Below are 22838 nucleotides of genomic sequence, written 5' to 3'. Positions count from 1 at the left end.
CACTCAGGATCCTATCCCTGCCAAGCAGCCCTGCTCTGGGCCTTGTGCAAGGCTCTCCTCCATTGTTTTCTTCACCTCTTAGAGGTTCCTCAGTCCCTTATTGAAGGCAATCTCTGAGCCCAAAGTCCATTTGACATGCTTTATACCTCAAATAACTTCCTGGTCAGAGAAATAGGTATTAAAGCAATAGTGAAACCATCAGAGAACAACTGCAGTCTTCCTCTCTTAGCACCAGCCAGACATAGTGGGACAGGAAAGAGCAAGGAGGAGAAAAGAATGTCTAATGTTTCCTAAACCATGAGTGGACCTGTCAGAGTTTGGGCTAGAAGGACTAGGGCTACCCCAACCCCTGACACTCCTGGAGATGGGAGCATTAACAATGTAGTAACTAATTTATCGATGGAAAGATTCTCAGAGGGTCTGGATCCAGTCTGTCTCTCAGCCTGGCCCTCTTTTACCTCTAGAAATAGTGTAATCCAGCTTCCAGGAGAGACCCTTACTATGGGATTAAGCATAGGCTTTTGACACACAAGGAAGCCTGGAGAAGAAATGAGAACAGATGGGGACTCTGCCAGATCCCAAGAGAGTTGTTTGTGCTGGTTTTTTTAAAGTAAACGGGCATAACCTCATCCAAAGCTTGCTTTTGGCCTGTTCTCTCAGGGGCAAATATGCCCACCCCCCACCTTCCATGTTTGCCTTCCTTACAGTAGATGCTCTTCAGTCATTGTTTTATTTAAGAGTAGTGATTATGTGACCATTAACCTTACTAAATTGAATACAATCCTGAGCATTCAGGAGAAGAAACAGTTCAGGACTCAGGGGAGGGAGCAGCTGGCTGGAAAGAAGGGCCCATGAATTCTAATCCCCAGACTGCCATCTGTCATTGACCTGGGACAACTCATTTACTTTCTGCCCTGGAGGCTCTTTCTAGAACCTCAGGGCCTGAATAAAAACAGACCTGTAAGCTCAGAGAGTAAAACGACCTGTCTAGACTCTCAAAGTCAGTGCGGTTCACAGGCAGAACTGGAATCCACAGGCACTGCTCTCCAGCCAGTTTTGTTTACTATTCAGGGAGGAGGTTTCTTGTGTTTTGTTTTGCTATCTCCTTGCCCTTATGTCTGAACTCTCAAGAGTTTCCCTGCCTTGGGCAGTGCACTGCCTGGTAAATATGGTTGCAAGCCCCACATTGTTAAAAAGCTATTTGAACAGACAAAGGATCAGAACAGCCCCATTTCTCTATTCCTCCAAAGGGTTTCTGATGGTTTAGATTCCAAGCTGGCTGCCCACTCTTCTAATACTCAACAATAAGAGTTAGGCCTTACTCATATAAAGGCCCAAGCAGGAGTCTATATCTTATCTGCAAACAAAATTGGAGCCTGGCCTTTGAGTCACAGAAAAAGCTCTGTCTGCTCATCTGGTGATTAGTCCCCATGAACAGTTGACCTGGGGTTGAGCTGCTGCTTTGGCCATGGACCTTAAGTGGGGTTTTAACTAGGCCAAGCCTTTAAGTAAGCAAGTGAGTTAAGGTTTTGAGGACTCCTACTTTGGCTGTTCTCCAAAATAACTTCCTGGAAGGTAATCTTTCAGCCCCTGGCCTGAGTCTTACATAGATGAAATGGCACTACAAGAAGCCCACAATGCGACATTTGTCTGGGGCGCCATTCTACAAGCCCTGGCACAGCCTGGCAGGCCCCTGGCCTTTCGCCACCTCTCTGTTACAGAAATATCTTTGCTGTGGCTTCAAACAAAGTAGAAGGAACTGTTTGTTATCAGATTCTGGCCTTTCATTCTCTGTGCTGGGCACTGGGAGGATACAGTGAAGAAAGACATGGCCCCTGCCTTTATGAACATTTATTAAGTAAATTATACAAATAGTCATCTAAGTAAAATTTGATATGTGCATGAAAGAGATGTATGGGAGGGAGGGGCTGTGAGAGTATATTATAGAGGGGCCTCACCTATCCCAGTATTGATGGGAAGCTTCTTTTAAGGGCTGACGTGTCAGCCAAGGCCTGAAAGACTAGTAGCATCTAGCCATGAGGTGGGAAGGAAGGATCTTGGTGCTCCACCAGGAGTAAAGAAGACTGGTGATACAAAGAGTGCAGGAGATGAAGCTGGGGAAAGGGAAGGGAAGGCAAGCGACTATTTTTGCCACCATTCTTAGCTCAGTTTGAATGACTCCTTTCAAAAAAAGAGCTAGGTGAGACCCACCTAAAGTGCCATGGCATGCCCCCTGGGGAGGCTGGTGATTGTTCCATCTCCTTAGCATAGGGGACTCTCACAGGAATGCTTATGAGAGACACTTCTAGCCCCTTTCTGGGGCTCACACAAATGGAGTGGTCCTCACCTGGCAGCACAGCTCAAAGGAGGGAGGAGGGAGGAGACAAGAAAGACTAGGCACTTATTTTCCCTACAAATCCTCTCTATATGTTTTTCCATTGCTTTGAACTGTTTATTAATACATGACAGAAGCCATTTCCCTATTTAGATGATTCCACTGGGAATTCTACACCATCGCCCCTCTCCTAAGGTAGATAAAAAATGTCAGCTTTCAAGATTTTATACTTGGATTAAAGAAACTAAATTATATTACTACGTCCGGTGAGACGGCGCCATTGCCTGTTCCTATCTGTGTGCTCCAGGCACTGTGATACTGATAACATCAGTGAGTTGAAGCAGCTCGATCCAGACAATATGCAGCTGACTGGAGCTGGGTCGGGGGTGGGGTGGGCGGGGGGGGTGGGGTGGCAAATTTCTCTCCGAATCCAGAGCTGCCCAGGGTTGACTGTAGACTGGGATCCAGGAATTTTCAGGTTCTTTGCATAGACCATCGGTTCTTTCCTGTGTGTAGAGAGAGAACTCGTCTTAGTCCTACCTAGATGTAATAAGGAGTTGAAAATTACCCTCCTAAACACTGGAATAAGATAAAATCACCGAGGACCCAATGCTCAGGTTTTCACTGAAGTGAAAGATAGAAGGGAGTAGCGGGGGCAGAGTAAAAATCATATGAACAAAGCAGGTTCCTACTTCCTATGAAATTAGGCGTCCATATAAAAGCCAAAATATGCCTGGAAATGATTATTCTGTGCTTCTTTGAAGCCCAGATGTGAGGCCTTGTAACTAACCTTCTGACTGCTACAAGGTTGTGGAGTGAAGAGAAAACTTTGTTCCCCTGCCAGGAAACCCAGGAACTTTGGAAGTTTCCTATCTAGTTGTAACCAGGATTTAACCCTACAGAACGAGCATCTTTTTACAAGGAAAAAAAGAAATTGTCTTATTTCAAATGCATCAAATAACATAAAATATTCATTCAACTCTGGCAGCATTTCCAGACCTATTTTTGTAAATAGCCAAACACAGTCTCTCTATCCCCCAAACATGATTCCCCCCCCCCCAAAAAAAGCAGTAGACCCCCAAGGTCAAAATTTTGGGAGAAGTCAGTGTAACCTTATTGAGGTTGCCAGTCCTCTGCCCTAATGCAAACCTGGCTTTAATGTACCTCAGTGCTCTGCCCACTCACCTATAGGTTCTAGTGTTTGGATGCAGGAGACAAAAGAACTAGAATCCACCCCAACTCTAACTGCATAGTTCTTTTCTCAAAGTGGAGGCATGCAGTTACTGACTCCATTACTATACCTGGGGGTGTGGAATCATAATGAAGTCAAGTGATTTTCAGTTTTACTTTGTTTTTACAGACGAAGGTTTTTAAAGTGAAAAGTCATGATCATTATATAATAATCACTCAGAGTGTAGGTTCCCAGGTTGAGCCTCTGCTGAATACTTATAGTTGGTGGAACAGGTATTCTGGGTTCTAGAAACATCTCAATACACCCTGTCCTACTCTGTCCTAGGCTACTCCTGTTAGGTCTGTACAGGCCTCCTGCCCCAAGAATTAGAAACCCAGGGTCTTTGCTGCTTGTTTGCCATCTCCCCGGGTAGATGATCCAAGACTGTGGTGCAGCCAGAATTGGGGGCAACTACTCACCTCTCTGCTGTTACTTCGAGGTTGGCCAGGCCCTGGTCACCCTCTCTTGCCTTCAGCCTACCCTTGCCCACACTTCTTAAGAAATAGCAGACCTGGTATGATCTCTGGACCATGGCTGGATTTCTCTACTGGATGGCTTCTCTCTGTGGGGAGTCTCAAGCCTCCCAAGGATCAGACCTACAACTGTTGAGAACAAAATAAAATTGTTGAAATATCAGCAAACCAGAGAACAAACACTGTCTTGAGTTCTCTTAATTGATGTCTTCAAACATCTGGTCCTTCTCTGCTGGCTCTTTCCCCTACCCTCAACCATCCTCTAGTTTCTCCCATCATATAAGTGCTCCTCCAGGGCTCTGGTTCTGGTTCCTCCTTCTCTTACATTATCCTTCTCAAAAACTTGTCCTTCCCAGACACCCATGACACCAGCCTCTCCCTGGTCCCCTAACTCTCTGACCACAGCTGTCAGTCTTCTGCTACCCTTTAGTGCTGGTGCTCCCCAAGTTCTTTCCTCTGACCCTTCATATCTGTAAACATACACATACCCCTACACAAAACAAAATCATTAGAACTTGCTCTTATGTCTGTTTCTCTCTCTTTCTTGGTGGCATCACAACTCACCCAGTCACCTGAGCCAGGAGGAAACCTGGGAGTCATCTTTGCCTAGGTCTTTACCCTCAAACCCAGATCCAATCAGCCACTGAGCCCTGGCAGTTTAACTTCAATGTGTTTTTCTGCTCCACCCCCTTTTCTCCAACTCCACTGACTGCCTTTTTCAAGCTTTTATCACCTCTTGCTATACCTCTTATCTGGTCTCCCTGCCTACAGTTTAATCATTCCTTCCCATTCTCTCTACCTGGCTCCCAGAGTGATCTGTCTATATAAATCTGACAAAGGGCGGAAAATCCTTCAATAGCTCCCCATTGTTTCCAGTTAAAGTCCAAAGCCCTGAACATCACTTATAAAGCCCTTCATGATACTAAGCCTTCCTCCCGTTCTAGTCTCATCACCTGCCATTTTACCTCCCGCCATGTAACATTCTAGCAAAACTGAGCTATTCCTTTTGCCTGCTCTATGGTCCTGCATGTCTTCCTCCTCGCTTCCTTCTTTTCCTTTTGCTCCCTATTCCTTTCTTGTTCATCTGGTTCTCTTCCACCTTCTACCCATCCTTCATGCCTCGGCTTTCTTTGAAAAAGTCTTCCCTAATTTTCCAAGGTGGGATAGGTGCTTCTGTCCTGTATACCTACACTATTCGAACCTCTGTTCTAGCACTTGGCACATTATTAAAATTATCTGCTTGTTCATTTACTCTACTCACTGGTCTATGAGCTCTTCATGGGCAGAGATCATATTATCTTTGTATCCACACCACCCATTATAGTGCCTAAAATATAAGTGCCCCTAAAACATAAGACCAGAACTGAATTTTGGTGGCTGAGACTTAGTCTCCTTTTCTTGTACTGCCCTCTGCTTTTTTCTCCTGAGTTCAGCATTAATGGAGGTTAGAAAATTAGAACAGGCTGAAAAGGAGAGGAAGGGCAGGAGCAAGAAATGCCATAGAGGGGAGAAGCTGTTTGATACCAGCCCTCCAGGTCCATGGTTCATTGCAGACAAGTAGCTCTTTATTCTTCCAAGGCCAAAGGAAAGAGAGCAGAGATGGCAGCTCTGTGAAAGCTTCCCAGAGACTGCCAGACTGTTACTTTGCTTTCTTGGGAAATCAAGGAGTCCAAAAGATTCATGAACCAGTGCAGGCAAGGCATAGTTCCTTGAGTAATTGAAATTACCAAAATCCTCAAGTGAGATTTGGGACCAAGACCTAGACGAGGTTCTATAAGTCAGTCTGGCTCAGACCAAACATCAGTATCCGCTGACATTTCTCTTGCTTTAGCTTCCTACCATCTGCAGGGCTCAGGACCAGACTCAAGGATTCTCCAATAAAATGCCCTTTATTGATTTGTGGGTAGCATCTCTCCTCAGTGTCCTATGCCTCCTTTTTTACCTTGGGGAACTGGAATTCACATCCTAGGAGGAAATGGAAAGATTACCTGGACAATTCTCCCTAAAGCTCTGTTAGCCCTGAACATCTGGTTCCCTCCTTTCCCTCTTCTGGGCCCTGCCTTAGAGGCACTCCAAGTAAAAGCCTACAGAAACTCAACCCAGAATCCCCCAGGCCCTCCAGCTCCCTTGATTTTAGAATTATTTCCCCTCTCCTATGAAAGGCTTCATTCCTGAAATCTACATTGGCTGAACCTGAATAAAAAAGAGGAGAAGGGACTGCTTCCTCTCCACCACTCTCCCACACACCATTTTCTCCTCCCTCAGGTCCTGCCAATCAGTCTTTTCCCACCCCACCCCCATATTGTGGTAAAATATACAAAACATTATTGTTGATCTATTTTTCTGTTTTGCTTTTTGTTAATCCTCACTGGAGGATATTTTTTTCCATTGATTTTTAGAGAGAGTGGAAGGGTAGAAGGGAGTACTGGTGCTCCATTTAGAGCCTTTCTCAAGCTTCAGTGTAACAAAGTCTTCCCTCTTTATGTTTTCAATCGGTAGCCTCAAGTCAGGAGTATTTTGTCTGGCAGAGGAAACTATATTCTTTGAAAGAAGAATCCCCAGAGGGAACCAGGTAAATAAGGACTGGAGCAGAGCTCTCTTGGAAGGTAATGGATAGATGTGGTGACCTGAAATTCCCTGACACACAGTGAAAAATAAAATATTAAAAACCAGCTATAGCTCTCAGTCATGACTCAAGGCATTGTAAATGGGAACAATACTTTGGGAATGCAGTATGGCAATATGTAAGAAGAATTTTTAAAATGCTCATATTTTTGACTTAGTAATTCTACTTGATATAGGAAATTATCCTAAATGCAAATGTATATGGATTTCAGGGTAGCCTTATTTATTATAGTGAAATTTGCAAACAACCCAAATGTCCTAAATAAGTGAATGGTTAAAAAGTTATTGTATATCCCCTCTATGGATATTATGCAGCCACTAAACTGATGGTTACAAAATTATGTAAAAATATGGAGAGTTGATTATTTTCTAATACTAATTTTTTAAAATACAGAATATAAGATATAGTGTGATTTTCTTTAAATGTTGTTCTATGTACATGTATTAGCTGGCACTCTCTGGTTACAAGAACAAAATCCAACTCAATCTAGTTTAAACTACAAAGGAGACTAGACTATAGGGACACAGGTTTCTCATAGTGTCTAATGTCAGGCATGTAGGCAAGCCTTGGGAGGGTAGGGAAAATTCTAGAACCAGAGCCTGAAACCTAAGGAACACTTCCCTATCTCTTGTGTTTGCTTCTTTCTGAACATCAGCTTTATTCTTGTGTCCCTGCCCAATGGCTTTCTCTGCTACCTAATCCACAGTCTTGAGTTTTATATCTCCCCTTAGTCCCACTTCCCAATTCTGGGGAGACCAATTGGCTCCACCTAGTCCAAGCAGGGGTGGGACCACATATAACCAACATGGTACCTGAGGCCCACCTCCATGTCCACAAAGACAGGAGGAGCAGTAGTTCCCAGAGAGGGAAACCCCAGAGTGTTACTACTTTAGTACACACAAGATTCAAATACACTAGAGCATTAACAGGTTGTCTCAATGTGGTGAAACTAAAGACGACTTTTTTAAAGTTTTAGCATATATTACCTTATAATAGATCTATGAAACTTGTGGTGGCTACAGTTGGTTGTTACTAGGCCTGGGGTCAGCAGCACCCTCCTCCACTTTGTTTTTCACAATAACAGCCACCACAAAAACACTACAGCTTGGTGGTGCTTGTTTTTAGTAGTGAATTATCTCCTAGGAACTGTTTAAGGACACAGAAAATCCTCAGCTACTTACAGGGCCAATTTGAGTTCTCAAACTTTAACCCAAGCATATGAACCCTCTTTACTTCTTTTTGGCAAACTTTATTGTGTCCCAAATGCTCTGCAGAAGTGTGGTGTATACAGAGAGTGCTTTCCTCCTCTGAATTCTGCTATCAGCACCCAGTCCAGAGCTGAAAAGAGAGTGGACATTCAGTGTTTTGACTTTATTTGAATTGAGTCTTTTAGAGAAAAGTCTAGATGATTAGGGAGATTTAGACTGATGAAAGAGGCCTCCCTGAGCTAGGCAGGATCCTCTGCCTCCTTTCCCAAATTCAGGCTTTACATAGTTTTCTCCAGCTTTTCTATTCTTCTTCCCCTCTTTGTAAGGGCCACTAACAACATTTGGAAAGACTGCCTCCCTTATGTTTCCATGATTCTCCTCCAGATCTCCCCCAGAGACCTTACCCCTGTGGGAGGTCTTTGTCCTTTCCTATAAGTGGGACTACTAAGACTCTTAATACGTCCAAAAGGGATACAAGTCCTGGCCAATTACCTAGCACTGCAGGCAGCTCCTGGAGAAGTCCTGGAGAAGGGGAAATAAAAGTGGGAGCTGCCTAACAATTGGACTCAGGAAATAGGACTCAGGACTTCAGGTCATACCACAGAGTAAGAGCTGTCATTGTCCAAATGATTCTCATGTTGAGTTGTGGAGTCAAAGACAGATGGGAATGCCATAGAGGCTGAATGAACAGCCATCTGCAGGAAAGGAGAGAGGTCTAACCAATGCCTAGAGTGCTACTGTATATTCTTGGACAGGAGATTAAGATTCTGCCCAGCCATGGACATTGGACATAAAGGCATTGTATATCCCTCTAAAATATGATATCTAAACATGCTTATCCCCATCCACTGCCAAAGATGTTTTGGGTATAGGCTGAACCCTGAACAGGTGGACCAGAGCCCCAGGTATTTTCAGAGCTTACCTCTGGACAAATTGTGACAGAAACAGAGTTGGTCTTTGATACCATATCACGCTGCACTCATCTGTTAGAGAGTGGTCTGAGCTCCTGATCTTACCTGCTTTCCTGTTTCTTAATCAGCACTATCTGTCTTCCTGGCCCTGTTTCTGCTCTAGGTCTGTCCTGCTTCCTTCTTGTGCCCAGGGGAACTGAACAGGCTATACACATGACTCTATTCTAGAAGTAGCCTTTCAGCATTTCACAACTCAGCACTGCCTCCGCCAACTCCCTCCTGAAACTAGAGGAAAATTCATGTGTGTTCAGCAAAGAAAGGTTAGAAAATGTTTATACAAGCACTCTGCCTCTTCATACCTCATTCTAAATCCATTTCAATTTCCATCCTCCTGAGAGTTATGCTTGGAAGCTAGGACAGTGGTTGCCTTTCCTGTGGGAAAGCTAAAATTGAATCATGTCTCTACCCTAAATCATCCATGCTCACTCCACAAGACAAAGGCACAATTGTTCAGCACCACGGAGAGCACCTTTGTCCTGGCGTCAACATCAAGGGTGGGTGAAAGATGAGAATTTGTAGCTGGGAGCCCAGCTAGTCTGATCTCCTTCCACTCCTGGCCAGCCACCAAGTATCCCTCTTTTTCCATCCCTGTAGTATTCAACTCCTTCCTTTACCTAACTAGGCTTTTAGGAATGAACTTCCTCAACTTTCTACCCATCTTTCTGCCTCCATGTTATCTGCATCTCCCACCCATCTTCACCTCCCTTCCATTTCAGTAAGGAGCCTTCCTCCTCTGGTCCAAGGTTCTGGTTCCATCTCCTCTTGACTCCTCAAAGACTATTTCTCATCAAACATCTTTTCTACCCAGCTTCCTTCCCCTCAGTCCAGCACAGTGGTGTTCCTTAGCTCCAAAGAAATCCTTCAACTCCAGAGCCTCTTCTGGCCATTATTCATTCTCATTTCTTCACTTCTCAGTCTGGCTCCTTGAAAGAATAGCCTGTGTTCCATTTCTACTCCTTTATCTCCTATTTCCTCCTAAATCCCCTGTTATCTGGACTCTGTTCCTACCCTTCAATTAAAACTGTGCTTGCTGAGGTCATCTATGACTTTCTCACTTCTAAATATTGTCTTTATCTTATGGATCCATCTGTTTGACACTATCAATTTCTTCTATCTTAGAACTCCACTTAAGTGGCTTCCTAGATATTTTCCTACATCTCATCTTTCTGCTTCTACTCATTCTTCCACTCATTCCCTAAAGTGGATATGCCCCAGAGTCCCATCCTTGATTCTTGTCTTTTATCACTCTCCTCAATCTCTCTGAGATGGCCTATTCCCCTTTGTGGCTTCCATCACCACCAGCCTATACCTCTTTCCTGAGATCCCAAATGGCAAATGCTACTGACTAATGATATAATCCAATGTCCAAGAGATACTTTTTTTAAAATCCTCGCCTGAGGATATAGGTTTTTTTTTAAATTAATTTGAGCCCGGCCAGGCGTGGCTCAGCGGTTGAGCATCGACCTAAGATCCAGGCGATCAGGGTTCGATTCCTGGTCAGGGCACATGCCCGGGTTGCGGGCTCAATCAATGACTCATCATTGATGTTTCTATCTCTCTCTCTCCCTCTCCTTTCCTCTCTCTGAAATCAATAAAGATATATTTTTTAAAAAAAAAAAATTAATTTGAGAGAGAGAGAGAATTTAAAACTCAGCATGTCCCAAACTGAACTCATCTGATTTTTCCTGGTAGAGTAGCTGTGCCTCCTCCTTCATTGTCTGTCTTGCTAATTAGTACCCCTTTCCCAATTACTCCAGGCAGAAAACGGAATGTCTGGACTCCTTCTACATTTTATCTCAAAAGTCTGCCAATTTTATGCTCTTTAACATCCTCCTTTCTGTCCTTTTATCTTCTGCTTCTGCTTAGTGCAAGTCCCTGCCATCTTTTGTTGACACTGTTGCAATAGTTTCCTGATTACCCTTACCTCCAGTCTCATTCCCCTGCCATCCATCTTCTACGTGGCTATCAGAAGGTCCTTCTACATCTCAAATCTGATCATGTTACTCTCCTGCTTAAGACTCCATTGGTTCTCCATATCTTCTGAGTAAAAAACAAAACCAAGGCCTATCTTCCACTACCATCTGAGCCCTCCTGGCCTCATGACTTTATTTCCTGCCACTTTTTATCATATCTTCTAGGTTTCAACTAAAACAAAATACTGACTTTTCCGTGAATATGTAATGGTAGTTTTATGCTTCTGAGCCTTTGCAGATATTTCCTGAATGTCCTTTCTCCTTTATCTTAAGCTAACTGGTGAACTAATGTTTTGAGATCTTTTAAAGTGGCTTCCTCTGTGAAGTTTTCCCTGATCACCCTCCCTTTGTCACTTTCCTTCTACTTTTCTATGGCTCTTGTTACCTTTATTGATGATTAATGGGAGCTCCTTAAGGGTGGACCTATATTCTATTTATCTTTATGAGCCCTAGGCATGCCAGTATCAAATAAGTGAGGGGAAATTGCAGCATAGTGGAGTAGGGAGAGAAGAGGAGTCAGAATGCCCTGTTGGTCAGGCCCCTGCTCACCCTGTGGAGAGAACATCTTTTCCACAGATATTTCCCCACATAAGCTAGGCACCAACCTGTGTGGTGCCAGGGCTGCAGCTGTGGGCCAGTCACTCCCAGGGCACACTATCCACGATTATGTGGGTTAGGACAGATAGAGTGCTCAGCGTGTACTATACTGAATACTATTCTAAGTGCTTGCATTTATTAACTAATTTTAGCCTCACAAGAACCTTTGTCATAGGTATTAGTATTAGTCCCATTTTAAAGATGTGGAAACTTAAGCCCAGATCACACAGCTAGTAAATGGAGGAGCTGGGATTTATAAAAAGAATGGGTTGATAAGTTGATATTTGTTGAAGCTGGAGATAATTACCCAGAATCTCACTATATTGTTTTCTCCACTTTTGTGTAAGTTTAATAATTTCTATAATAAAACATTTTTTAAAGACCAGATTGGATTAAATCAATGGATTTTAACCTTTTTTAAAAGCAACAGAACACTTTCTCCAACCAAAATCCTGTGGAAAGGCTGATATGTAAATGAAATAAAAGTAGATCTACTCTGGTTTAAGAGAAGCCAGACCCCCTCCCATTGGTCCCTTCTTGCACTCAGCCCCTCCTGAGAACACAGGGTTAGGGAACACAGTTTAATGAAAATCGCTGGACTAGACAAAGTCTAAAGATTCTTCTTGCACTTTTGCCTTCCTCTAGTTATATTGGCTCTGCACTGGCCATTAGCCTATATATCCTGTCCCAGAAACAGTAAGACAGGGCTATTAATCATTTCTGTAGTCGGTAGAGAATTTGAAGGGTTGCAGAAACATGGGTTGCTATTAGAGATAAATTTCAATGTCTGTCTCTGCTGAGTGTTTATTAATAATCTTGCTAATCCCCGCTCTAGTTCCCGGATCTAACTCCTGTCAGATGTCCTTGGGGGCATTTTAAATTCTCCCTGATTTCTTGGAGCCAGATGCTTCCTTCTGCCTGGATTCGTCTCTGATACTTATATTCATGAATATTTCACATTTAATCTCCCTGATTACATTTCCATGTGATGATCGTAGTGTATTGGCTGCATTTCTCAGGAAGGACATACAGGAAGCCCACAGTAAAGGCTTGAGTTTGCAGGCACAGTGCCAGAGATCTTTGTTCTTGCCACTAAGATGGGCTTCTATCATGGACAGTGACAGGAAGATGCTGAATGGTGGGCTTTGCATGTGACCTCTTGGTCTAGGACTTTGCACCCTGGCTCATGACCTAAAAGGACTGGCAGTTTCACTCAGGGATCAAATGGCACCAGGACCTGCCCAGTGGCCTTGAGGACCACATGTAGGTCCCTGTGACCAGAGTTGCTCAACAGCTTCCCAGCCCCCAGTCAGGCCCCATCCTTCCTGCAATGTTATCATTGCTGCCAAGTACCTTCTGCCTGAGTGAAAAAACTGATGAACTCATCTGTACTGGGGAGGAAAAAGTTAGCCCCAAATGCCTGAGAGCTTGTGTTTTAAAAGTCAGCCCAGGGAAAGGACTGTGAGGCTTAACACTGGGATGGATGGGGTGGAGGGTTTGGAGAAGATGCATGATTGAAAGGCACCAGTGTAAACATGTTAATGCAAACTCTAGGAGATATCAGGGTTCCCCAAAGAGAGAGAGGAGGGCTGAGGTCAGGACCCTGCAGAGTAAACAAAGGGCTGTGGAATGAGATAGAAATGAGTGTCCTAAAAGCCAGTGAAGGGAACCATTCCCAAATGGATGTGGTATGTATGACATGTGACAAATGCTACAGAATAAGTAATGTGACTAAGGAAATTAGAAATGTGCCAATGCTCCCCTGGTAGGGTCCCACAGGGACCTTTATGGGCTTTACCCTTTGAGAATCTCCCTTCAGGTTGCTTTTGGAGTGAGCCCTCCCTGTGGTGTAAGGAGAGCCCAGCTGTCAGGTCTCCATGTCTCCTACAGATAGCACCTGCAAGGCTGTTTTGGCTGCAGAGAGGCATGTAAGGGCCACTAGAGGCCTGCTTCTCCAAGGCTTCAGGGAACAAGTGCTGTCGGTAAGAAGTCTCCCAAGGAGGAGCTGAGCCAGGGAGGCAAAGGATGAAGGACTGGAAAGGTGTGTTGCATGGGAAGTTTCCTGAGATATAGCCACTGCAGCAGCCAACCTTTTCTGAGCAGAGCCTCCTGCCCTCTCCTCCTCAATCATAGCTAAGGGTTGGGGGTCAGAGCAGAGACAGAAGCCCAGGTTCTGCCTCAGGAACTTGCAAACCACTGTAGCAACACAGCCCACCCAGGGCCTTGTACTCTAGGTGGCTTAAAGGAACACAGATAAGGTCAGGATTTCCCTCCCAAATATTCTAGACTTTTCCCTCTCCCCTTAGTGACAAGCATGTTTTCATTTCTACTGCCTCATTCTAAAGGGAACAGAAGCCACCATAATGGGTATATATCCTTCCCTTGATGAGTCACCAGCAGCCACTCAGATCTCTGGGCCTGTCAGTGAGGGTCCATTACTGGAGCATTCTACCTACCTATCTGTCTGCTCTCTGCAGCTTTAGAGGCAGAACAGGCACTGCCTTGGATCCACTCTGCAGTCCTCAGACTCTGTAGTCTTAGACAGACACCTTGGATGGCAGCACTCATATCAATGAGTCATCAGTTTCTCATGGAGAATGCAAATGACTCCAGCCCCTTCCAACTGACTGAGGCAGGTTGGGCCAGGGCCCTGGATCTTGTAGCAGAGGTTTGTGGTGTTTTGGAGGGAAGAGTGGGGCTAGATTAATGAGCGAGCAGCACAGGACTAACTGACTGTCAGCTGATTTGTCGGTATTTGTCTTCTCATCTACCATACCCAGCCAACCTTTCAGGCTTTCCCAGAAGACATATTTAGGGCTCATCTGTGAAATAGAGAAGTCTTCATGAGAACTCTTTTTTGTTCAGTGGCTGCAGCCTTGAAGTGTGGCCTGGCTTGGCCAGTCAGTTCTCTGGGTCCTGTGAAGGGACTTGTCCAGTGCTAGGAGAAATGGAGGGAGAAGGTCTGTCTTAGGGGGCACCTACTCTGACCTTAATGCAGATTTAAACTCACAAACCTAGAAAGATCTTTCCAAACAAGTACATGGGAAGGGCCCTGAGGAGTAGGCAACTGGTATTGGAGGTTGGAGAAGGAGGTCCTGTGGGCTTAAAGAATTGCAGTGGGCTTTCTAGGGAGGCTGGATTACAGAGGACATTGCAGATAGACACCCAGGTGAGTGTAAGTGAGGCCGAGATCCTTGACTCTTCTATCCAGTTCAGGGTCTTCCTCTCAAGGTAAATGGGTCTGCCTCTCCCTCCCTGAATCTCCTGACTGCTGCCAGGAGCAAATGCCCTCAGAGACCCAGGGGACAGATGGGAAGGCCAGCTTCAGGGCTCAGAGCAGCCCCTGTGTTCACTTCCTAACAACTCCCTGTCTTTCTACTTTCTCCCTGCCAGGACCCAACTGCCACCTCCATCTCAGACGGAGACTGTGATGCCCGGGAGGGTGAGTCAGTAGCCATGAATTACAAACCATCCCCGCTCCAAGTGAAGCTGGGTGAGTGGGTCCGGGGGAGGTAAGAGAGAGGTGGGGAGTGAACAAGGTACTCTGGGGCTGGGTCTGCAATGAGGTGCCACAAATAAACCAACTCAGGCTAAATGATTCCAAGACTCAAGCCACCAAGTCATTGGCACTGCCAGGTACCTTATTTCCTGCAAGGCAAAGAGGGAAGTTACAGTTCTCTGCAGGACTGAAAACTCTAGGAGGCATCTCTGAGGCCAAGATGGCTCCACTTATTCCAGGGGATAGTTGCAGGGATAAAAGCATGGAACCCCAGAAAGAGGGTTGGAAGTCCCATTCAATACTGAACCAGTATGGGGAGAAGCTGTCTTAGAGGTGGGTGTCAGTTGCTATATCTGAGAGGTAGAAAGAATGAGGATTCCAAAGCCTAGAAGCTGAGCCCCATTCCTTCCTCATCCCATCTGGAGATCTCGGCCTGGTGGGCTCCTGGTTGGGGAGTTTTTCTTGGTTTTTGGTTTTTGGGGTTTTTTTTAGTAAACTTAAATATCTCTCTCCCTTTCCAGGGTGACCTTTCCCTTGGGGTTTTTCTCATGTCCACTCTGGTCCGTGTATGCTACGGCCTGCTCTTTGAAATCACTTGGCTCCCAGCCACTACCCATAGCTCCTTCAGCTGCTATTCTCACTTCACCCTAGGCCAAACACTGCTCCTCTCCCTTCAGGAACCAAAGTTTTGTTCACCTAAGGCTGCTTCATATAGTAGACTTTTACTAAAAATTTGGTTTTATGAAGAGAAATTACAACACAGTACATCCAGGAAAGAGTTTACAATTAGATACAGGCCATCACTATCCTGTAAAACCCCTCTGCCATCCATTTCTCCTCAGGCTCCAGCTACCCACCAAATAGTGGACCCCTCAGCAGCCGTAAGAGCCCTTACCCATCTATTCTAAACCTTCTCCCACTGCAGCTGCCAGGACTCCTTTTCACTCCTCTTTTATTTTAAAAAATAATTTTTTTTAACCTTGCTTTTCTCCTTCCAGACCACAGCTAGAGAACCCCTCAGGCTGTTTTTCTAAACAAGAGAACAGCTCTCTTAGTGGAATCTGTTCCTCTTCCAAAGATACCAGACTCAAAGTACAGCAAGTTTTGTATATTATTGTTTAATTTAACAATACAAGTGTTGCCCAGCCGGGTGTGGCTCAGCGGTTGAGCATCGACCTAGGATCCAGGAGATCAGGGTTCGATTCCCGGTCGGGGCACATGCCCGGGTTGCAGGCTTCAGCCGATCAATGACTCTCTCATCTTTCTATCTCCCCTCTCCCTCTCCCTTCCTCTCTCTGAAATTAATAAAGATACATTTTTAAAAAAAAACAATACAAGTGTTTTAACAAGTATAACTTCTTTTACTCTCCCCATCACATTCTCCTCCCAAGATAATCATTCCAAGCTTTTTTTTTTAAAACTTTTTTTTTTTATTTTAACATAAGTGGTATCATACTGTACACATTTTCTGAAACTTTTTTTGTTTTGTTTTCCACTTAATGTCTTGGAGCCCCTTCCAATGTCAGTATATAGAGAATGATTTCATCCTTTTAAATGGTTGCATAGTAGACTGTAGTTTGGTTTTGCCAGTTTGTTTGTATTTTTTCACTTTCAAACAATTCAAACATGCTTTTAAAATAACATTTTTTTTCCCTTTCCATTCCATTACCACCAAAGCTCCTCATTAAAATTCACAACCTTGTCCCAGCAGTACTAAGGAAAAAACCACCACCACCTCCAGGAATTTTAAGGCAAATTGCACCCCCTAGAGGTTTGGCGTGGTAATGGTAGCTGCTGCCTGCCAAAAAGAGACGGGGAAAAACTGAAAGGAGTCAGATGAGCAGAGGAAAAGAAAAGAGGGTCAGTGACCTGGAGACGAGTCAGAGACATGACAGTCAGGGAAATTCCAGAGTCACAGTAGCTGGAAATGACCAATTATCCTTCCTCTCCAGAACTTGTGGTTATTTTATGAGAGCTTTCCCCTAGCATCCCTCTCCACCAGTCTCTTACCCTACATCAGAACTTTACTTAAGATGAGTAGAAAAGGGTAGACAGTCCTCCACCCAGGGCCCAGGCAGATTACTGGCTACTGGTAACAGTGCCACACACCAGACAGTAGCCACCTGGTGGCCAGCCCCATGAATCTGGTAGGTTCTGGAGCCTCGGAGAACTCAAGAGGCTGGCAGAGGAGTCAGAGGTATAGCCAGAGGGACTCCCCCAGCCTCTCGCCCCTTACCCTGCCAGCCCCATTCGGCCACTCCTACTCCACAACCTTTGGTGGCTCCTTTTCCTTCCTTCCTTCCACATTAATCCCAAACCCCTCTCTCTGGCATTCAAGGTCATGCCCTTAGTTTGTAATCAGAGGGAGCTCCCAGCCCCTTAGCACAGGACCTGGGATTGGTGACATAAATGTTGTTAATAAATGACTGAATAAATGTATCCTACTTTTTCAACCTGTCCTCCCTCCATCTTTACCTCTCCATCCCATCCAGATCCATACTTACTGTTCTAACTTCTATATGCATTTTCGTATACACTATTTCTTCTTCCTAGAATGCCCTGCTCTCTCCAGCTCAAGATGTCATCTGTAGGGAGCCCTGATGGCTCCATCCTTCTGCTCTGTCTCTCCCTCTCTAGCCTTTCTCTGGCATCAAGCACACACTAACTGTTCCACATGAGAGTACAGCTCCTGGAAGACAGGGGTCAGCTTCCTCCTGTTGTCCCACACTGTCTCAGGTTGTGCAGGGCCAAGTACTGTCTCCACCGAGCAGCAGGGCCTGGAGTTAGGAGCCCTGCCACAGTTCCTAGAGAAGCAAAGGATTTCCCAATGGAGGCCCAGCCTAGGCTGCCCCAAGCAGTAAGGTAGGGTGGTCCTGGGGGCAGGACACAGCTTCCTTCCCATGTTCCCCTGCAGAGAAGCAACGGGAGCTGGCCCGGAAGGGCTCCCTGAAGAATGGCAGTATGGGTAGCCCTGTCATCCAGCAACCCAAGAAGAACAATGTCATGGCCCGGACAAGGTAGAGGCCCCTCCACTCCCACCTGGACCCTACCAGTCAGCATCTGTCTCTGCTGGTCCTGAGCCTTCCCCTCTTCCCTCCTTCCTCAGGCCTAATTCCTCTCTGAGAGGAGAGAATCTCAACAGGCTCCAAGGGGGTGGGGGAAGGGAAGTGGTGGGGCAGGGCCCAACCCAGCTCCTTGCCAGGCTTGTGTGCTCCAGTTGCCAATCCAATTCCCCAAATTCTCCACCCAGGCTGGTCGTTCCCAATAAAGGCTATTCCTCGCTTGACCAGAGCCCAGACGAGAAGCCACTGGTAGCCCTTGACACTGACAGGTGTGTACGGGGATGTTGGGGCCACTGGGCAAGCCACAGGAACCTGTGTGAACATACAAGTGGACTGTACAGGCCACACCTGTTATATTGTCAGAATTGGGATATTCCTCAGACAGCCAGGAGCTCTCCAAGGGTGAAGCCTCCAGGGAATGGAATTTTTTACGTGGAGGTAGGGAAGAGCAGAGAGAGAGAGGAAAATGGGACTGACGCAGTCTGCTGCTGTCCTGGACAACTGATCCAATGGCTGCCCTGAGAATGGGCCCTGATTTGATACTCAATACCCTGCCCCCTGCAAGGGAGCAGCCCTGCTCCTGGGAAGACATCTGGCTAGACCTGGACTTTGGGAAAACCCAACAAGCCAGAGTGATTTGAGCCTATATAAAAAGCAGAGAGTTGGAGGAAAAGGAATAGCATCTCTACTCAGAAGGGTAAGGGTGGCAATTTATTTTAAAAGGTGGGGCTAGGGAATCTATCTTAAAGCTGCATTTGCACAGCAAGTACTTTTCATTTAGATCGTGCTATTTATGTGGAAGTGTGGGAGAAAGGTGGGATATTGACTGATGGGGGGGGGCTGGAGTTTTCTATTTAATTTCCAGGAATCACTTCCCTCTGTCTTCTTTCCTCCATGGCCAGCGATGATGACTTTGACATGTCCAGATATTCCTCCTCTGGCTACTCCTCCGCTGAGGTGAGGCCCCACCCTTCCCACCCTAGACATACCCCTCCAAGAAGGGATGGGGCCAATGCCAAATCACACCTGAGGGGAGCTATGGGCAAAGCTGGGCAGAACCCCTGTAGGGGTAGGGCCTAAATGGGGGGTGGCCTGGAAAAAGATGACGCGGTTAGACCCTGGCCTCAAGTTAGGGGATCCAGTTTTAGGTGTGGGACTTGAGCCCAGAGTTGTCACTTAAATAGAATGCAATGTAGCCCAGCCGGGCGTGGCTCAGCGGTTGAGCTTCGACCTGGGATCCAGGCGATTGTGGTTTGATTCCCAGTCAGGGCACATGCCCCTGTTGCAGGCTCGATCAATGACTCTCTCATCATTGATGTTTCTCTCTCTCTCTCCCTCTCCTTTCCTCTCTCTGAAAGCAATAAAGGTATATTTAAAAAAAACAAAAACATGCCCGGCCGGGCGTGGCTCAGTGGTTAAACATCGACCTAGGATCCAGGCGATCAGGGCTCGATTCCCAGTCAGGGCACATGCCCGGGTTGTGGGCTGCAGCAGATCAATGACTCTCTCATCATTGATGTTTCTAGCTCTCTCTCTCCCTCTCCTTTCCTCTCTCTGAAATCAATAAAGATATATTTAAATAAATAAATAAATAAATAAATAAATAAATAAATAAATAAAACAAAAAACCTTTAGAATGCAATGTGAAAAACAGGCAACACTTTATGGAGGTGGCCCTGAAATAGGGGCAGGGCCCTAATAGAAGTAGGACCTGAGGTGGGAAATTGCCCTTAGAATGGGGTGGGGTCTGTCATGGGGCAAAGACTCACAAGGAAGTGCCTGTAAAGAAAATGAGGCCAGAACTGAATTAGGGGTGAAGTCAGGGGTTTCTGGAGAGACCTGGGATAGGACAGATCTGGGAGAAGGCCTGGGGATGCAGCCAGGCTGTGGGTGGTGCCTTTGGATGGCCCTGAGCCTGACCTCCCTCCCCTTTGTCTACAGCAGATCAACCAAGATTTGAACATCCAGCTGCTGAAGGATGGCTACCGGTTAGACGAGATCCCTGACGATGAGGACCTGGACCTCATTCCCCCCAAGTCCGTGAACCCCACCTGCATGTGCTGCCAGGCCACATCCTCCACTGCCTGCCACATTCAGTAGCCAGTGGGGCCTCTGCAACTGAAGGAGCTGGGCCACCATGGGCCAGGTTAGACAGCGCAGGGGCTAACCCCTCCCCAGCTCTTCTGCCTGACCCCTGGCCCTGCGTCCCCTACAGCCGCCAACCTCGTAAAAGTCATTGCTTCCTCCTATGGTAGGACGTGTACCTCTGTGTGTTCATAGAGCCGGAGAAACCAAAACCGGGTCTCCCTCCACCCCAGGGGCTGAGGAGGGGAAGGGGCTATTTGTTCGGTTACTTGAGGGAATTTGCCCAGCACCTTGTCATTCTCCCCAAAGCTGCAGTCCAGTGGGAGAGTGGGGGCCTGGACAGCAGGGAGGCCAACAGTAATGAGTGGGGGGAGGGATCACAAAGCCAGGGGCTTGGCCCCACCCCAGCGAAGCCATGAACCCCCCAGCCCAATGAGAAAAGGGGCTCTGAGGAAGAAAGGCCCAGGGCAGTGGGGGCAGGGCCCAGCACCTTGGGGCTCCCTCCAGCACTCCCTGCCTGCCCATTACCTATTTGCATTTCTCCCCCCATCTCCAGAAGGGAACCCTGACAAAGTTGCCCAGTGGGTTGTCCTCCACCTATTGGATCACTGCCTTCTTCCTCCTCTTTGCCCCATTCACTCCTTCCTTCCTTATTGTCTGAGTTGAGGGTAAGGTGGGCCTTAGAAACACGCCAGAGTTTGGGATGGTTGGGATGGTATCATCTGTCCTCATCTGCCCCTAACCAATGTATCTCTCTGCCAACCACCACACACACACACACACACACACACACACAGCCTCTGTTCATTGGTCTCTGGCCCAGGCTGGATGCAGGAGATAAGCCTGGCCTTGAATGCCCTATTCCCATCTCACTCCAGGCCAAGATTACAGATCCTTCTTCCCAGTAAGAACCATCAAGGAAGCAAGCTTAGGAGAATACTGTGACTGCATGTGTATGGTAGGGAGAGCATGGCAGAATGCGTGTGTGTCTGAGGTTGTCAGGATGTGTGTCTGTCTCTGCAGTGGGCCTGTCTTTCTAGATGTCTATTTCTGTCATAGATGGTGAGGAAGTGACTGTGTGATCTGTTAACACTGTGAGAGGCTGTTCAGCAGTGCAGTGGACTGAGAGCCCTGGACTGGGAGTCAGAAGCCTGGGTTCTAGTCCTAGCTCTGGCACTGCCCCTGTGGTTTTCAATAAGCCACTTGCATTCCCTGGGCTTCAACTGTAAAATGAGCAGCATCTGAAATTATTGTTAAGGTTCTGAAGGAATTTTTTCATAGGAATTTCTGTGGAGGTATATCTGGAGGTCTCCATGTATAGAGATACACCTAGGAGGCTTCCTGAGTTGTATGTCTGTGTGAAACAAGGGGGAGGTTTCTATGGCACCTGTGTATGTCTGAGTGCATGCAGATCTATTTGGAAGTATGTGTGTGTGTATGAAGGTGTATGTGTGTGTGAGTATATATTGTATATGTTGGTATATATTGTATATGTAGTTAGTTATATGGGGTGTCTGTGAGTCAGAATGTGTTTACTGCAACATCCACTGCTGTTGCTGGGGTGAGGAAGATGCCAGAAAAGCTGATGAAGAAAGTCAAAAGGGAAAAGGTGACCAAGGTCCTCCCCTGGGACTGGACAGTATAGACCTGCTCCCGTGTGAAGAAAAATGAAAGCACAGGTAGCCTAAGACTGCTCAGGTCTATGCCCCACAAACTCCATATCCCAGGGCCAGGGTGTATACCCCCCATTCTTCCATGCTGCCACCTCACAGCCTATTATTCCCTGGATTCCATTCCTGGGAAGTGGGAGCTGGAATGGGGAGAGGGTAATGAGGAGTCAGGCTGCTAGCTTAGGAAGGGTAGCAGCTCTCCCTGCACCACAACCAGGGGCTGCCAGCTCCAAAGTGCTGAGGTGCAGCTCTCCACCCTCAATTCCTCCAACCCACTCCTACCTCCTCTAGTACAGGGACCCTGGTTAGGTGATGGGAAAATGCCAAATGGAGGCAAGGACAGAGACGGTACCTGCAGGGCCCACAGGCCCATACCAGCCCCTGTCTGTGCCTGTCTCTCCCACTGTGGTCGGATTCCTACACCCTGTCATCTGGGCCCCAGAGCCAAGCCTCCTACTACCAAGCCTCCCACCACCCTGGGCTCCTTGACTCACCCTTTGAGAACACCCTTTGAGTACCTCCTCATTTCCAGGCAGGGCCCCCACCAGGGCTCATTTAGACTACTACCTTTGCTGCTGATTTGCTGTGTGACTATGGCCCACTGCTGAACCCCTTTGGCCCTGAGGAACCAGGGAATAGCTCCCTCCCCACAGGACATACCTAGTTCCCTGGCAGGAAAGGGCTTCCGACTGAGGCAGTAAATGAGTGGTGGAGAGAGGTAGGAGGCTGGCAGCCAGCACCTTCTGGGACTAGGGAGTGTATGGTTCCCTCCTCCCCTGTCTGGGAGGATGGAGGGGAGGGATTGAGGCCTTAGCTTGCCCCTGCCACCCTTCCCCCTGTAGATACTGCCTTAACACTCCCTCTACCCTCAGCTCTGGCTGCCACCCAGTCAGGTTTCTCCGCGCTCACTAATTTATTTCCAGGAAGGTGTGTGGAAGACATGAGCTGTGTATAATATTTTTTTTAACATTTCCATTGCAGTATTGACCATCATCCTTGATTGTGTATCGTGTAACACAAATAATGATATTAAAAGCATCAAACAAGCCAGCCTCAGCTCCCTACCTGGGGTGTGGGCAAGGGGCAGGTGGGCTGGGAAAGGGAGAAA

The 22838-nt window shown here is 46.6% G+C and overlaps 1 protein-coding gene across 5 annotated transcripts in view; it reads left to right on the top strand.

The window, feature by feature from the left end:
• FAM219A (family with sequence similarity 219 member A) overlaps positions 1-22768 on the top strand; it is a 46564-nt gene extending 23796 nt beyond the window's left edge. For 2 of the 5 annotated variants that reach the window (XM_087823192.1, XM_087823196.1), the window contains exons 2-6: positions 14808-14907; positions 17828-17930; positions 18164-18244; positions 18878-18932; positions 19917-22768. In XM_087823192.1, the coding sequence (XP_087679318.1) occupies positions 14808-14907; positions 17828-17930; positions 18164-18244; positions 18878-18932; positions 19917-20075 (498 nt within the window). In that variant the 3' untranslated portion in view covers positions 20076-22768. The remainder of the gene's footprint in view (positions 1-14807; positions 14908-17827; positions 17931-18163; positions 18245-18877; positions 18933-19916) is intronic. The other 3 variants (XM_087823195.1, XM_087823194.1, XM_087823193.1) reach the window with 3 other exon arrangements.
• The last annotated feature ends 70 nt before the right edge of the window (positions 22769-22838 follow it).

The sequence above is a fragment of the Miniopterus natalensis genome, chromosome 12, assembly GCF_054644295.1.
Source record: "Miniopterus natalensis isolate mMinNat1 chromosome 12, mMinNat1.hap1, whole genome shotgun sequence".
NCBI lineage: Eukaryota > Metazoa > Chordata > Mammalia > Chiroptera > Miniopteridae > Miniopterus > Miniopterus natalensis.
Note: the sequence above shows the minus strand (reverse complement) of the source record. Positions and strands in the feature narration are given on the sequence as shown.